Genomic DNA, 16,537 nt, shown 5'->3' with positions numbered 1-16,537 from the left:
CTTCTAAAAATCTGACAGTTGTTTTTCTCTCTGACATCTGGTGGGAGGGCGTTCCACAGGGCGGGTACCACTACCGAGAAGACCATACCAGATCATTATCTCCTCGAGATCACAATAATTCTTCCCCAATATCCTATACACCATGCAGCTCTACGTGTGAAGACGCATGCAACTTAAAAAGAATTTGTCAAAGGCACAAGGTTGGGAGCTTTTAAAAATTATTTTATTTTTATTTTTCTTTCAGAAAGTTACAGAGTTTTGAGCTCACAGAAAAAAAGCAAGGATTCGAAAACACCCAACAAAATGACATCGGTTTAATTGTCCCGGCCCCGCTCGGCGCCACTGCCGAGGCATATGCGACAAGTGTCACGGGACGTCCCCACAATGAGCTGAGCCGGGGAACAGTTCTGAACTTTCAAACATGCTTTGAAAAAGGGAGGGAACTATCAGCCCCCCCCCCCCCCGCGACAAAAGTATAAGACTTAAAAACAACTTCTCTCCAGAGCTTCTTAATTCTCGGATGTTCCCCTCCCCTCGACCCCCCCCCCCGCAGAAAAGTGAACACGTTAATGCAATGTACCTTAACCAAGAAACTTTCTCTAAGGTTTTTAAACATAAATAATTCCTGACAGACACACACGGAAAAAGGTACTATGTCGCTGAAGCTGGGAAGCTGGCGGGAGTCGTCGCAGCTTCCAAATCTCACGTTTCCCCCTCTCCCGAAGCACGGTTTGCGAGAGGTTGCAAGATGGGCTCCGTCTCGCTGGGGGGGGGGGGCTGCGCCCCCAAACCTCCCTTCATGCGCATGTGAGATACTCCCGCACCCCCCCCCCCAACAAGGTCCGTGTTTGCCGATTTCACTAGGTAGTCTATACGATTATTTACAGTATTTTCTTTTTAAAGATAAAAACGACAAGAGAACGGAGATCAAAACGTTCTCTGTGGGTTTGCGAGATGGAAAGAGAGAGAGAGATAGGTATTAGCATTGCAGAATTGACTTCTGCGCCTGCGTTTTTTTCCGGGCCCCTTGCAAATAGGAGGGTGCCAGGAGCTACCGGAGATTCTGCCGCCCCCCCCAAAAAGGTTCCAAATGTTTCATCCAATCGCGCCACTCGGAGGTCACCCGCCCACCGGTCTCCGTGGCGACAGGCGCCGCCCGCTCTCAGTTGTCCTCATCGCTGTCGTCCGGGCTGATGGCTGGGCTGGTGAGGCTGTAGGTGGGCGACGTGGGGCTGTAGCCGGGGGAGGTGGGCGAGTAGGTGGAGCCCTTTGGGGAAGTGGGCGAGTAGGTGGGCGACGTGGGGCTGTACTTTGGGGAGGTGGGCGAGTAGGTGGGGCTGGTTGGGCTGTACTTGGGCGAGGTCGGGGTGTAGACGGGCGAGGTGGGCGAGTAGGTGGGGCTGGTCGGGCTGTACTTGGGGGTGGTGGGGCTGTAGGTGGGCGATGTTGGGCTGTACTTGGGCGATGTCGGGCTGTACTTGGGCGAGGTGGGGCTGTACTTGGGGCTGGTCGGGGTGTACTCCGGGGAGCTGGGGCTGTAGGACGGGCTGGTCGGGGTGTACTTGGGACTGGTGGGGCTGTAGCTGGGCGAGCTGGGGCTGTAGCTGGGCGAAGAGGGGGTGTACGTGGGCGACTGCGGGGTGTAACGGGGGCTGGAGGGGGAGTAGCTGGGGGAGGTGGGGCTGTAGGAGGGGCTGGTTGGAGAGTAGCTGGGCGAGGTGGGGCTGTAATTTGGAGACGTCGGGGTGTAGTTCGGAGACGTCGGGCTGTAGCTGGGCGAGGTGGGACTGTAGCTGGGCGAAGTCGGGGTGTAGTTCGGAGACGTCGGGCTGTAGTTGGGGCTGGTCGGAGAGTAACTGGGGGACGTTGGGCTGTAGCTGGGTGATGTGGGGCTGTAACTGGGGCTGGTCGGAGAGTAACTGGGGGACGTTGGGCTGTAGCTGGGGCTGGTCGGAGAGTAGCTAGGGGACGTGGGGCTGTAGCTGGGGCTGGTCGGAGAGTAGCTAGGGGATGTGGGGCTGTAGCTGGGGCTAGTCGGAGAATAGCTAGGGGACGTGGGGCTGTAGCTGGGGCTGGTCGGAGAGTAACTGGGCGATGTAGGGCTGTAGCTGGGGCTGGTTGGAGAGTAGCTAGGGGACGTGGGGCTGTAGCTGGGGCTGGTGGGGCTGTAATTGGGGCTGGTGGGGGAGTACGATGGAGAGGTTGGGCTGTAGGAAGGCGACGTGGGGCTGTAGCTGGGGCTCTGCGGTGTGTACGCTCCTGGGGAACGAGGCTCGTAGGCAGGAGAGGTCGGGGAGTAGCTGGGAGACATAGCCCCACCTAGAGGAAGGGAAGAGGAACAGCTGTCAGTCCACGATTCCGGCTTGTTTGTTTTCCCGACAGCGCACTGAAAGAATGAATACTCTTGCTCACCTGGCGATGGGATGTACGGGCTGGAGGGTCCTGGAGATCCGGGGGACCCCGGGGTGGGCGACCAGGCTGGAGAATAGCCAGGGCTGAAGCCACTGGCGTCAGAGGCAGCGCTGGGTGAAAAGCCGGCTGCCCCCGGAGTCATTCCGCTACCTGCATAACCGATGAAGGAAAAGGGGGGTGAGAAACAGATCCCATGTTGGAGGGAAGAGCTGCAGCAAAATGTTCAGGTCTGGGGCAACTTGTACCACCGCGAAAGTCCTGCGTAACTGCTGGCAGCGGTGCCAATTATTGCAACCTGCTTTGGAAACTGAAGTGGCAAACGCAGCCTATAAACCGAAATAATAAATAAGGAATCACATGGTTTCCCCGCCCCGCTGTCTGTGTTTTGACGCCATTAGCAGCTGGAGATTGTCTTCAAAGGCCAAACTGCAGTGTGTGTATGTGCACGACTGTGGATCAGGACTATCGATCATTTGCTGTACATAACACCCCCAACAGACTGTACACACATGACGTTTCCTGCAGGTTATATCCCTGCCTTTTGTGGTTGGAGCTGCAAGGCCACTCGATGCATCTATGCAGCTGAGAAACCAAATCTCCAGTTTAAGAGCCCAGCAAATGTTTGCAAAGCAATGAAAGGTCAAACACGCAGAGTTCATCTATGTGCTTTTTTTTTCATTTGGCAGGAGAAAGAGCATCCCAAGAAACCCAGAAAACCTCTCGGGAGAATACGCAGGTCTCCTAACTTCCCCTGATTTGTGATTTCCCACGGCACGGGCCCCAGAGATCCTGGGAAGGAGAGATCCCAAGGCAGGGAAGATTTAGCATCTTGGGTTGGGAGCATTCGACTAGGGCCAGAGACACACCAGGGTTCAAATCCCCAATTCAAGCCATGAAAGCTTTACTGGCCAACGGCCTGGCCTACACAACAGGGATGTAGGGAGGGTAAAACTGGTGCGTGTCAAGAACACATGCATGTTGTTGTTGAGCAAACGTGGAATGTAAAGTAATATTCCAACCATCTGGGCCAAGCTCAAACCTGCAGCAAGAGGGGGCATTTGCCTAGGCAGAAGACCCCCCCCCCCGATACGTACCAATGCTAGGAGACCATGCCCCATATGCTGGCGTGGCGCCTTGGTTCCAGGGGGTCATGGCAGGCGACATTCCACCCATGGGGCTGGGAGCAGACCCAAAGAACATGCCGGTAGCTGTAAGGAATGGAATGCAGTTAGAGCGCAGAGGAAATTGGCCCCAACAGAGACCCTCTGCATCCATTTACCTAACTCTACTGCCCTGAACTCTCACCTTCATGCCCTTTTCTTTATAATCTGCTGAATCCTGCCCTCTCAAACACAGACGCCCCCCCCCCTTTTCATCGACATTCAGCCTCACGAGCCTGAGCCCACCTCCCTCGCCACAAAGGAGACGGGAACGGCTGTGAAGCAAAGCGTCGCATGCTTTTAGCTACCGAGACGCGGGCGTCTGTTTCAGGGAAGCGGAGAATTCCTTGGGTCACACGCCCATGCCTGCCTCGCTCCTCTCTACTTAAGCCAAATTGTTTTCGCTTCTAGCCGACCACAGAGCTCGACAACAGAGAAGGTTGCCAGATTTATCGAGAGAGCAATGAGACTGAGAGCTGCTATCTGAACGACAACAGTGTAGTCATCCGGATTCCCAGCATGGGATTTTATTATTATCATTATTATTATTTTACTATTGATGCCAAGTTCCAAGGAAGGATATTATTATTAATTTATTTTTATCTGGTTATTATTACCTTGCTCCAGGTCCTGACCATCCTCCCGAGGCCATAATTACAATCTTTCAATTTGGCTAGACACTATACTCAACCGGCCTGGAACTACTTACTAGAGAAAAAGGTCGCCGCCCATGGGACAGAGGGACCTTGAGGAAACGATAACTTACCTATTACCTTGAGTTTTAATAGGTTATAAGGTTTTATCAGTAACCATATTTGTTTGTTGTTTCTCTGCTTAAGCCCCCTGGGCACGCCTTGTTGCGCCAACTCCCAGAATCCCCTGCTCCGCCCGCACAAAACATGCCTCTTCCCTCTCAAGAGGACCCAGATTTCCAGGCCTGCCACTGCCTCCTTGCTCCCGGACCACTTACGTCCCCCCACGCCGAGCCCCGGGATGTTGGTGGGGATCTCCATGCCGTATTTGCACTTCTCGGCGTCCAAGAGGAGGTCAAAGCAGCCGGTTCCCGCGGGGGCCAGCTGGCCCAGCATGATGTTCTCCGAGACGCCCTTCATTGGGTCGCTTTCGCCATGGGCAGCCGCTTCCATCAGCACGTCAACCTGCAGGGGGCAGCGGAGGGCAGGGGGGGGGGGTTCAAAGGATGGCCCGCTAGCTCCCCGCAGTGGTGGGAGGGGGAAATTCCTGGCCCTTTTTCTCTTCCCCAGAAAACTCACCGTCTCTTCGAAGGAGCACTTCATGAGGGGCCCCGTGTCTTGGCGGTTGACGCCGTGCCGGGTGATGGCCATCAAATGGCCGCGGCACGTCATGGTGTCGCACAGCAGCGCCAAGTGGCGGTAGTTGACGTAGGAGCCGTCGAAGGAGATGACGTGGTACAGCTCCCTCTCCAGGGCCTTCCTGACGGCCTCGATGCCCAGCACCTGCAAGGGCGGGGAGGAGCCACAGTCGCAAAGAGGGGCCCCCTAAAAAATGCGCTACCAGATCCCCTCCCTTAAATCTTCACCTCGGAGGGAGCTCCTTCTCCCTTTCTCTCTCACACACAAACACGAGATTGCCTCGCCCCATCATGAGCCCATTCGGCCACTTCAATCGGTGGAACCGGCACTGCAGCAGGCGGCACCCGTTCCACATGCGCAAAAGAACCATCTTTCAGTGCGCTTTGGAACTCCCTGCCTCTTGACGCTGGGCAGGGCCTTTCAGTGAAATGCTTTCCAAAGGCGTTCCAGTTTAGACAAGCCTAGCCAGAAAGCTGAAGCGAGCGCAAATCTGCTTTCGGTCCGTTGTTACTTTAAATACCTTAAATTACTGTTAATTTTGCTCTGCAATAATGTCATCGTTGCATCTTTTCTGTAAACCGCTTTTGAAGTTATTGTTATTGTTGCTTTTGCAGTCAAGTGGTTGTTACATAAGAATTTTAATATACAATATTCTCAAAAAATAGTCTCAAATATATAATAAATATTCATTAACGCACACATATCTAAATATACAAACCATGTGTCTGAAACAGTATGGGAGAATAATCCTGAAACCATTTTGACTCTCCCAATGACCTCAGATATTCCTCTGCAGTAAGGGAGGAAAATGGGGAAAGGCTTCCCATTGTCTTTTGGCTTGCAAATCCTGTCTGAAGGGCGTGTTTGTGTATGAACAGGGTGAGCCTGTGACCTGGACTCAGGAACTAAAGTATTAACCATCACAAAAGAATGGCCAGGCTGCCCAGGTAATGCAATCAGTGTCCATTATCAGGTCTCCTGGCAAACACGATTTCTGCTGTAGATGCCTCCTGATGTATGTTTTTTTTTGGGGGGGGGGGTCTTGGGCTACAGGGTGGGAAATTTCAAGCGTCTATATAAGGGTGTGCACACCATTCTTCTGGGTTTTCCACCCTCCTGTGTGTGGGGAGTGGGGGACACTGCTGCAACAGTTCCTTGAATAAAGACCAGGCTTAGTAGCCGCTTTGCTTCTCAATATTCTCTGGTTGGACTCTTGTTATTTTCTCTTACCTATAGGGAACCCACTTATGGACTCTGTACAGGCTCTTGAATACCCCATAAGGGAAAGAGGGCAGTTTTTCTTATAAGAAGAGTAAATAACTGCACCCAGTTCTATCAGGCTTACTAGCCGCTTTGCTTCTCAATATAATCTGGTTGGCTTCGGTTATTTCCTCCTACCAATAGGGAACCCACTTAAGGACTCTGTACAGGCTCTTGGATACCCCATAATGGAAAAGGAGTTTTTCCTTATAACACGCTGTATGCATCATATAAAATAACAAATAAATAAGCCCTATCGCAGAGGAAGGGCTGCTCCCCTCCCACCCCTTGCATGGGAGAGGGAAACCCCAGAACGCACCCCCTCCTGGCTGTAGACCCCCTCCCCTGCACCCTGGGTACCCACCGTGAAGATCTCCACAATGTCGTTGGAGGTCGTGCGCACGGGGTCCACGTCCTTCTCGCTCAGCACCCGCATGAGGCTCACGCCGTCCGTCTCCAGAATCCACTCCTGCAAGGCTTTGAACTCCCCGTCCTCCGTAATTATGATCTTCTTCTTGTTGTCTGTCTGGGGCAGGTGCATGTAGACCTGGCGGGAGGGGAGGGCAAAAAGGGGGGGGGTCAGGGTGCACTCAGAGGGAGCCCCTAGTCAGGGAGGCAATCGTGGGACTTAGCCGGAAGCTCCCGAGTGCGAATCCTGCCCCCCGTGCCACTGTTGGGAGAGCTGCCGCCCAGGCTCACCTTGCTGATCTGCTCGATGCCCTGCAGCGTCATGTCCGTCAGCATGTTGGACTCAATGCAGCGAAGGAAGACGTCATCGTCCATTTTGTCCACAACTTCCTCCTCCTATAAGCCGCGCAAGAGGGAGGGAAGGAAGAAGAAGAAGTGTTTGGATTTGATATCCCGCTTTATCACTACCCGAAGGAGTCTGAAAGCGGCTAACATTCTCCTTCCCCTTCCTCCCCCACTGTGAGGTGAGTGGGGCTGAGAGACTCCAGAGAAGTGTGACTAGCCCAAGGTCACCCAGCAGCTGCATGTGGAGGAGCGGGGAAGCGAACCCAGTTCACCAGATTACGAGTCTACCACTCTTAACCACTACACCACACTGGAAGTATCAGCCCCATTCTGTTCTCAGGACCCCAACCCTGTGCCAGGAGCCCGAGGAGCCACTTTGCACTGACCGGCATGAGTGCATTTGCGTTTTTCACGAGCTGTCTCGGTGTGTGTTTTCCACCCCAAAAGCAGCATATGAAAAAAGTGGAGCAACAGCGACAGGTGTGCCCTTCCTTCTCCCCCTTGCCAGATCCAGGCCTCGCAGGCAGGGCAAGGCAGAGACATTGCCATTTGCAGCTGGAGTGGCTTGGATGCAACTCTGGAGAAGGGCAATCTCCTGAACCAGCCCCTGGGATAAACGTAGGACCCACTGGGCATGTGGCATGCCACTAGCCTCTACAGCAAGGGTAGGCAATCTAAGGCCCGTGGGCCGGATGCGGCCCAATCTCCTCCTCAATCCAGCCCGCGGATGGTCTGGGAATCAGCTTGGTTTTATTTAAAATGCATCTCTGGGTTATTTGTGGGGCAGAGGAATTCGTTCATTTTCTCTCTCAAAATATAGTCCGGCCCACCACATGGTCTGAAGGACGGTGGACTGGCCCACAGCTGAAAAAGGTTGCTGATCCCTGCTCTACAGATACTCTCATGTATTTCTGGTTACGTAAAGCTAAAGCTAAAGGTAAAGGACTCCTGGACGGTTAAGTCCAGTCAAAGGCGACTCTGGTGTTGCGACGCTCATCTCGCTTTACTGGCCGAGGGAGCTGGCGTTTGTCTGCAGACAGCTTTCTGGGTCATGTGAGCAGCATGACTAAACCACTACTGGAGCACGGAGGACCATGACAAGTGCCAGAGTGCCGCAGCGGTACCCATTTATCTACTTGCACTAGTGTGCTTTTGAACTGCTAGGTTGGCAGGAGCTGGGACCGAGCAACGGGAGCTCACCTCGTCGCAGGGATTCGAACCGCCGACCTTCCGACTGGCAAGCCCAAGAGGCTCAGTGGTTTAGACCACAGCGCCACCCGCGTCCCTTTATCTAGTTAATACTACTAGAGAGAGACCCAAAATCAAAGAATGAATGAAGCCTATTGAGGATGGCAGGCAGGAAGGAGGCCTCTGGTTGAGGAAAATGGTAAAGCCACACGAAGCCCATTTACATAACCAGAGCGGGTGGCGCTGTGGTCTAAACCACCAAGCCTCTTGGTCTTGCTGCTTGTGGACAAACGGTGGCTCCCTTGGCCTGAAGCAAGTTGAGCACCGCACCCTATGGTCAAATTCAACTGGACCTATCCGTCCAGGGCTCCTTTACCTTTTACCTATTATGTGTTAACATAAAAAAATAAAATTTATTTGTGATGAAGACAGGGAGCTGTCAGAGAGAAGAGGAAGGGGCCTGCATGAGAGGCCGGTCAGAGTGGTTTTTCTCATGGTGTGAGACTGATTAAGAAGAAGCCCTCCCAGGTAGGAGGAGGGAGGATTCAACTCTTTCTGTGTGTGAAGATTAAGATAAAATGATGGCTGAGGGCTACATGGATATATTTATAATTTTGTGTTTTATGTGGATCAGATGGTGCTGATTATTAATGCATCTTCCTTTTTCTCTGCTTGATATATTGCTTTTCATTATTCTATTTAGCTTAGTTTTACGGTACATCAGGTTGAAAACCTTTTAATAAAGCAGATTTTAAAAAAAGGCTTCATTCAAAGACACCCTCTCCCAGGACTTCCCCATCCCCCGCACCTCTTGCATCTTGTTTTCATCGCTGTTCATGATCCGGATCCGCAGCACCAACTTCTCCGCGTTGTCGTCGTTGAAAATGCAGTTGAGGTCGTCCCCAAAGCCTGCAAGGGGAGGAGGGAAGGAAGGTTGACCTCCTGGGCTTAAGAGCAAACCGCAGAATGGTTCTTGGGGGAGGGGGGAAGAGACCTAATCCCAACCCTGCCCCTCCTCCTCACCAGCATTGATCTTCTCGGCAATCTGCTCCATGGTGAGCTTGCGGTCGGTCATGTGCTTGCGGTCCAGCTCCACACGCAGCAGCCAGGGGGAAATGCGGGTCACGTCGAAGTCGGGCATCTCGTAGTAGACGTTCACCCACTCCTGGTCCTCGGCCACCACTGTGTTTTGCGGGTTGGGGTCATAGTAGATGGCGGTGTTGGCCGTCACCTTGCGGAGGGTTGTGTGTTCCAGGCGGCAAAGGATGTCCTGGGAAGAATCATAGAATCATAGAGTTGGAAGAGACCACAAGGGCCTTTCAGTCCAACCCCCTGCCAAGCAGGAAACACCATCCAAGCATTCCTGACAGATGGCTGTCAAGCCTCCGCTTAAAGACCTCCAAGGAAGGAGACTCCACCGCACTCCTTGGCAGCAAATTCCACTGTCCAACAGTGGGGAAAAGTTTCAGCCAACAGGCAGATTCTCCTTTTTGCTCCACCCCACTCCTTTCCTGCCTTTTCTCCTCCTCTGGATCCTCTCCCCACCACCCCTTACCTTGGCCCTCTCGGCATCTCGGGCGGACTGCCCCAGCAGGAAGACGGTCAGCGAAGGGGTCTTGGGCTTCTTGGAAATGTTGATCAACTCCTTGAGTCGGGGGACGCCCAGCGTCACGTTCTTGGCCGAGACACCGGCGTAGTGGAAAGTGTTCAGGGTCATCTGAGTGGCCGGCTCGCCCAGGGACTGGGCGGCCAGTGCCCCCACCATCTCACCAGGGTGAGCCTACGGGAAGATGGGCAAAGAGGGAATGAGCAGCCGCTGACCTCAAGGGGCCACCCAGCCATGGCTTTATACAGTAAGCCAGTCTGGATGTCAGGACCTGGCAGACCAGGGTTCCAATCCCCGCCCAGCCAAGAAGCCCATTGGGTGGACTTGGGCCAGTCACTCACTCTCCGCTTAACCTACCTTCTAGGGCTGTTGTGCGGATAAAATGGAGAGGAGAACCCAACAGTGATATTCTTATGGTGTGGCCACATGGAGACTCTTTTTGCTCTTGTGTTTCATTAACCACAGTTTAGTGTTACGCCTAAACCCTAAACCACGGTTAACCTAAACTATGTTCAAACAAGCTGCAAAGCAGGGTGGATTAAAATCAGTGATTTTTTTTTTAAGTGGATTTTAAAAATTTAAATTAAATGCTTTTGGAGGGAAAAATGTTTCTAAATATAGTTTTCTATTTAAGTTACATTATAGTCCAAAGGCTATTCATCAGGAAAGAAGGATTTGTTTTAAGTTTATCATGTGTGCTAAAACTCAGTCTTAAGTTCTTTTTTTAAAAAAATGATTAACCACATCAGTTAGCAAACATAGATACATATGCTATAACGTTATTGCTTTAATTAAATAAATTATTTAAATTGTTATTAATGGAATGATTATTTTTCTCCTTCCAATAAAGTACAGCAGAAAAGTTGTCCGAATATAGTTAATTTAATAAACCTCACCATAATTTTGTAAGTATCTGTCTATGCATAACCAAATCAGTAATTTTTTATACATGTATAACTGCCAAAACTACTCTGAAAATTTATTATTCCAAAAATGAAAGCTTCATCTGGTTGTAAATATTAGGATTATACCAGCAAGAATAAGTCTTTCTGTAAAAAAAAGATTTAAATCAAGTCTTACTGACTAGTGATTTAAATTGTAATTTAAATCGATTTGATTTAAATCACATCCACCCTGCTGCAAAGTCTTGAATTCCAAACATAGCTCGGCTATAAATTTGAAAACAATCTTGTTCACCTGGTTTGGGTTATGTCCCTCAAGGGTCCCTTAAAAACATTTAAAATGATTTTGCCCTGGAGGGAGCCAAACATCCAGGGAGGTACTCACAATGGCCTGGTTGAATTTGGACTCTATCTCGCCCAGCAGCCAGTCAAAGGCTTCCCCGCTGAGGCGGAACTCCTCGATCATGCGCCGGCTGCAGAGCGTGGAGCGCAGGTGGATGTTGAAGAGGAGCGTGGCGTTCTCCTGCGCCTGCTTGCTGAGGGGGTCGTCCCCGTTCACAATCACCAGTTTCTTGCTGAGCTCCTTCACGCCTGGCGCAGGAAGCGGAGAAGGTCAGGAGGGGCTGAGCTGAGAGATTGCGGCCAACGCGGCTCGCTTGTTCTCGGCAAGTGAATACACCCCGGCCTTGTTCCAGCCACGTTCTACATCTCCCCCAGCGCCCCCCCCCCCGGGAGACACGACTGAATTATTCACGGCGGCAAGAAAGCCCAATGAAGAAGCCCAGCCGCAGATTTCCCCTGGCAGGCCGGGGGGTGCTTGTGTAAGTTTGCCACCGGTTTCTGCCCCTCCCTGCCAAACTCACCGTCCACCACCTTGATAGGGTGCAGGTCGGACGGCAGACGCGTGTTGATGTGGAAGATCTTCTGCGCGTTCCAGATCATGCGCAGCAGGTTGCAAGGGAGAACCACCTGTGCGGGAATGGAAAGTTTGTGGCATCTTAGGAGCTGGGCACTGCCGGTAGGGGGCATCGACCAACGCAGCCCCCTCCATCACCAGCAAGACTCCTCCTTTTAACCTCTCACTGCTTTTCCAGCAGGGCGTATCCTATGCCACCAAGCTTATAGTGGCATTTCATAAATTAAACAAACAGATAACAATGACAACATTGTAAAGTTGTACCTCGGCTCCCAAACGCCTTGGGAATTGAACGTTCTGGCTCCCGAACGATTGAAAACCGGAAGTGACGTGTTCTGGTTTTCAAACGTTCTTTTGTATGCCGAATGTTCAATGGGGCTTCCGCAGTTTCTGATTGGCTGCAGGAGCTTCCCTGCGGCCAATCAAAAGCTGCGCTTTGGTTTTGGAAGTCGAATGGACTTCCAGAACGGATTCTGTTCGACTTCCAAGGTACAACTGTACTGCCAATACGTAAGTTGATCTCCAATTTTATTGTTTTTGTTGAAACAAAATAGGAAATTCTTTCCAGTAGCACCTTAGAGACCAATTGAGTTTGTTCTTGGTATGAGCTTTCATGTGCATGCACACTTCTTCAGATAGGTATGCACACGAAAGCTCATACCAAGAACAAACTCAGTTGGTCTCTAAGGTGCTACTGGAAAGAATTTCCTATTTTGTTTCGACTATGGCAGACCAACACGGCTACCCACCTGTAATTGTTTTTGTTATATGGTTTTCTATATGTGATTGCTGTACACCATATCCTGGATGTTTTTGTTTTTGTTTTAAACTGAGTAATAAATAAATATTACAGGGCAAGGCAAAGGAGAAGAACAAAATGGGTTGATTAATTTTGCTATGGATTTATGAAAAGAGGGTGGTTTGGGGAGTGGGGTGGGGATAGAGGAATGAGTTAGGAAACCCTAATTAGGTCCAGTAATCCCTGCATCCTTGCGTATTACAATTTATTACATGCCTTCACCCTAAGGTCCCAGGGCAGGTCACAACCATTAAAACACAGCATTAGTATTGAAACACAATGATTAAAAACAGCTTGAAACAACTTAAAATTAGCGCAGGGGTTCTCCAACATTTTTCTCGCTTTCAAAATAAAGATTTGCTCGTGCCACACCTAGTTTTTTTTTTTTACTGGTAAGAAATATACTGGAAAACGCAACTAGGATGGTCCTTGCTATCCCTTGATGAGACTCTATCTGTCATTTTGAAAAGGTATCTATCCGTATTATGCAAATAAATAAAATTATCTTGATGCTGTGCTGCATGACACTGAAATGTTCAAATTGCCCTTGAATCTTCCTGCCACGCCAAGGTGGCAGACCACACCCTTCGAGAACCAATGAATTAGCGCATCCGGGAAGCGGAGAGGGAATGTCCATATATGCAGGGTTGGGTTTGGGAGGGGGGCATCAAAAAAAGACCCTGCTGGACCAGACCAGAAGCACCATCTGGACTAGGGAGTCTCCAAGGGTCTCTTTCCTGCCCAGCCAGTCGCCTGGAGGCAAAGTCAAGGCCGGACTAGCCTCACCTTGCTGTCTCCCGTAGGGAAGATCACCCTCAGGACCTCCCGGTCGGCCTTCATCTTCTCGAACTCCCTCTCCAGCTCGTTCTGGATGTGGGCGTTGCTGAGGATGTCCTTCACCATCTCCTCCTGCAGGGTGCGCCGCAGAGCCCGCTCGTTGGTGTAGTCGAATTTGAACCTGGGGGGGAGATGAAGGAGAGGAGACCTTCAAGAGGACCGCTGCGATGCTTTGAATATTTCCAGGACACCCAAAGCCTGGACCGAGCAACAAAGCGAAGCCATGGTCTACTACTGGGAACAGGGGCTCTTGCTGCAACAGAGGGGCGGTGTGCTTGTTTCGCCAGCTGAAAAAAATTCCTTGCATGTTTCTGACTGTTGCAGCCCATCTGAGATCGCAGTAAGAAAAGACAGAATTTCTGGAGAACCTGGAGAGGCATCCTATAGCTTTTGCCTTCCCCAACCTGGTGCCCTCCCTCTGATCAGTTCCTCTCCTTAACAAGAGACTCTACTGACATAGAAGCTGTTTGCATTGAGCTCCCTCGTTGCCCAGCGCAGATCAGGATTCCCCAGCCCCATAAGCAGGGGGGGAGAGAGCAAATCCCGCGCAACGTGGGAGCAACGGAATAAAGGCCTTTTGGGGAGGGGGCGGGAGGGGACTCATCCAGGCACGCAGAAGGAAACCCCCCCTGCCAAGACTCACTTCTTCTCAAAGGCCTTGTTGGAAGGCTTGAGCGTGGCCAGGTTCTGGAACTCCACGCTCTCCCCCGCCAGCCCGTCCTCGCCGTAGCGCAGCTGCACCACCTGGTTGATGGAATTGCGCACCGTGGCGTCGTACTTCACCATCACGGACTCCATGGACTTGATCAGCCGCCGCTGGATGTAACCTGGCCGTGGGGCAGAGGAGGAGATTAGCAAGAACCCCGGTGCGCCCCACAGAACCCCCCTCCCTATCTATCATTTTTATTAGATTTTCTGTTTCACAATTCATAACACTCATTTAAACATCCTTAAAATATCAGTGACTTCCCTTCTTCTCTTTCCACGGTTCATTGTGCGTATCATAAATCCCTGCATATTCTACAAAAACTAAACCATTCAGCATTCCATTATTGCATCCATCAAAACTTGTTTACACTGTTGAATTTATCTTAATGCTGCCAACGTTTTCAACTGTACACAATTTCCCATATATTCAATAAATGTTTTCCAATCTTCTATAAATGTATGTTCTTCTTGTTCTCTCATTCTATATGTTAAGTCTGCAAGCTGCGCATATTCTATCAGCTTAAGTTGCCATTCTTCTTTAGTTGGGACCTCGCTCGCTTTCCATTTTGGGGCTAATGAAACACAGGCCGCAGTAGTGGCATACATAAATAACCTTTTTTGGTCTGAATTACCAACAAAAAGGACTCTGGGTTGTTTTTTTTTGAAAGGTTCTTTTAAACAATTTTTTCAATTCATTATGGATTATTTCCCAAAACTCTTTTACCCTTTTACAAGTCAACCACATTCAAGTCCACACAAGTGCTGCCTCTGTCAGCAGCTCAGACTTCTGGGCCTACAATATCTGTCTGAGGGCTTGGGAGTCACGCACCCAACTGAGAGTCCCATCTCTGGAAAGTTAATGCCTGGACACCCCCCGGTTCAGGCCGCTTACCAAGCAAAAGCGTGCAAGTTACCCAGATTGCCCTGTGTGTGGCGACCTCTCGTCTTTATCTCCCTAACTGGCACCCGTGCCGCATCTTCATGGGGCAGTGGATTCGTTGGCAATATATAAGGGTTCTTGGGCCTGGCTTCTCGAGTTCCCGAGGGGTCCCATTTTGCCAACAGTATTTCCCTTTCCTAAATGGCTTTCATTCTACACTATCATTAATCCATCTCCTTCTTCATTTTGGGTCTGCATGTTTGGGGGCCTCCTGTGGCGCAACAGGACAGTGCAACTGGCTGTTAACCAGAAGGTTAGTGGTTCGAGCCCAGCCAGGGATGGCTGGGGAGAGAATTCTTGCATTGCAGGGGGGTTGGACTAGATGACCCTCAGGGTCCCTCCCACCTCTAGAATTCTGATGTGGGTTAAAGCCTTGGTTCCAAAACAGTGTCTTGGACACATCTGTGACTGTATAGTTTGTCTGCCTTGACGCCCCAGAAGCAGAGAGCGGCACTTTTAACTCTTGCTCCTTGTGGGGTTTTTTTTTTGGGGGGGGGGCGTCTGGAACACAGCCTGAGATCTCCTGGATCAGATTGGATGAGCAAAAGTGGCGTGACAGCTGTCCTACCTAACAGGGATGGTTTTACCCCTGGGTTCTGGCAAGGAAACACTGGTCTGGGTTTTGGGGGTCAGGTTTTCTGAATTCCTGGATTGAACCTGACTTTCCCAGGCAGAGTGGGAGGATGAATCCCGGTTGCTGAATGAACAGCACTAAACCACCAATAAGAATACCTTCATTGTCAATGTACAACCTGCGTACAATGAAATTAACTGAGCCTCCCTCCCCGCTACACAAACACTCAGTCTCATTGCACTCTGTGTGCTTGTCACACAACACAACAATCCCAAAAGTCGGATGCACTGCATTATTTTCCGTTCAGCAGCCTAACAGCCCACGGATAGAAACTGTTTTTTAGCCTGTTGGTACGACTGATTATACTTCTATATCTCCTGCCCAAGGGTAGAAGATTAAAGAGGTGCTGGCCGGGGTGTGAATTGTCCCTGAGAATTTTTCCTAAGGCAACGATCCCTTGCGATGTTATCTAGCGGACTCAAGGGGCAGCCCATGATATCATGTGCTGTGTTCACCACCCTCTGTAAAGACTTTCTGTCCGTGGCTGTCAAGCCAACGCACCACACTGTGATACAGTATGAGTGGACACTTTCTATTTTGGACCGGTAGAAGGTGGTCATCAATTGTTGTTAAACATTGTTCTTTCGCAAGACCCTGAGAAAATGGAGTCTCTGTTGGGCCTTCCTAACCACCTGGGTTATATTGTTGTTCCAAGTGAGGTCTTCACTAAGGTAAACTCCCAGGAATTTAAAGGAAGAGACTCTCTCCACACAACGGCCAAGTGGAGCCATGTGCCCCTCTCTCTTCTCCCTCGGCCCCCTCCCTCCAAACTCACCTGTTTCAGCAGTTTTGACAGCCGTGTCGATCAGCCCCTCTCGGCCTCCCATAGCATGGAAGAAGAACTCCGTCGGGGTGAGACCGGCCAGGTAGGAATTCTCCACGAAGCCCCTGCTCTCGGGGCCGTAGTCGTCCTTGATGAAGTGGGGCAGTGTCCGGTGCTTGAAGCCAAACGGGATGCGCTTCCCTTCCACGTTCTGCTGCCCCACCACGGCAATGACCTGTGGGGCGCAGGGGGGAGAGGCGGGGCAGTCACCCAAAGTGCCTGGCGTCCAGCGGAACAGGAAGGCTGGCTGCCATGCCTGGGGTCTGTC

The 16,537-nt window shown here is 51.0% G+C and overlaps 1 protein-coding gene across 1 annotated transcript in view; it reads right to left on the bottom strand.

Annotated features, from left to right (window-relative positions):
• Positions 1 to 209: 209 nt before the first annotated feature.
• POLR2A (RNA polymerase II subunit A) overlaps positions 210 to 16,537 on the bottom strand; it is a 31,017-nt gene continuing 14,689 nt past the window's right edge. The window contains exons 15-29 of the mRNA XM_033171192.1: positions 16,222 to 16,444; positions 13,808 to 13,991; positions 13,114 to 13,285; positions 11,476 to 11,581; positions 10,998 to 11,203; positions 9,660 to 9,884; positions 9,128 to 9,374; positions 8,913 to 9,013; positions 6,863 to 6,967; positions 6,528 to 6,710; positions 4,844 to 5,047; positions 4,543 to 4,729; positions 3,507 to 3,620; positions 2,413 to 2,562; positions 210 to 2,319 (exon numbers count right to left, since the gene is read on the bottom strand). Coding sequence (XP_033027083.1) covers positions 1,163 to 2,319; positions 2,413 to 2,562; positions 3,507 to 3,620; positions 4,543 to 4,729; positions 4,844 to 5,047; positions 6,528 to 6,710; positions 6,863 to 6,967; positions 8,913 to 9,013; positions 9,128 to 9,374; positions 9,660 to 9,884; positions 10,998 to 11,203; positions 11,476 to 11,581; positions 13,114 to 13,285; positions 13,808 to 13,991; positions 16,222 to 16,444 — 3,564 coding nt within the window. The 3' untranslated portion in view covers positions 210 to 1,162. The remainder of the gene's footprint in view (positions 2,320 to 2,412; positions 2,563 to 3,506; positions 3,621 to 4,542; positions 4,730 to 4,843; positions 5,048 to 6,527; positions 6,711 to 6,862; positions 6,968 to 8,912; positions 9,014 to 9,127; positions 9,375 to 9,659; positions 9,885 to 10,997; positions 11,204 to 11,475; positions 11,582 to 13,113; positions 13,286 to 13,807; positions 13,992 to 16,221; positions 16,445 to 16,537) is intronic.

The sequence above is a fragment of the Lacerta agilis genome, chromosome 14, assembly GCF_009819535.1.
Source record: "Lacerta agilis isolate rLacAgi1 chromosome 14, rLacAgi1.pri, whole genome shotgun sequence".
Taxonomy (NCBI): domain Eukaryota; kingdom Metazoa; phylum Chordata; class Lepidosauria; order Squamata; family Lacertidae; genus Lacerta; species Lacerta agilis.
This window is presented reverse-complemented; position numbering and strand designations above follow the sequence as displayed.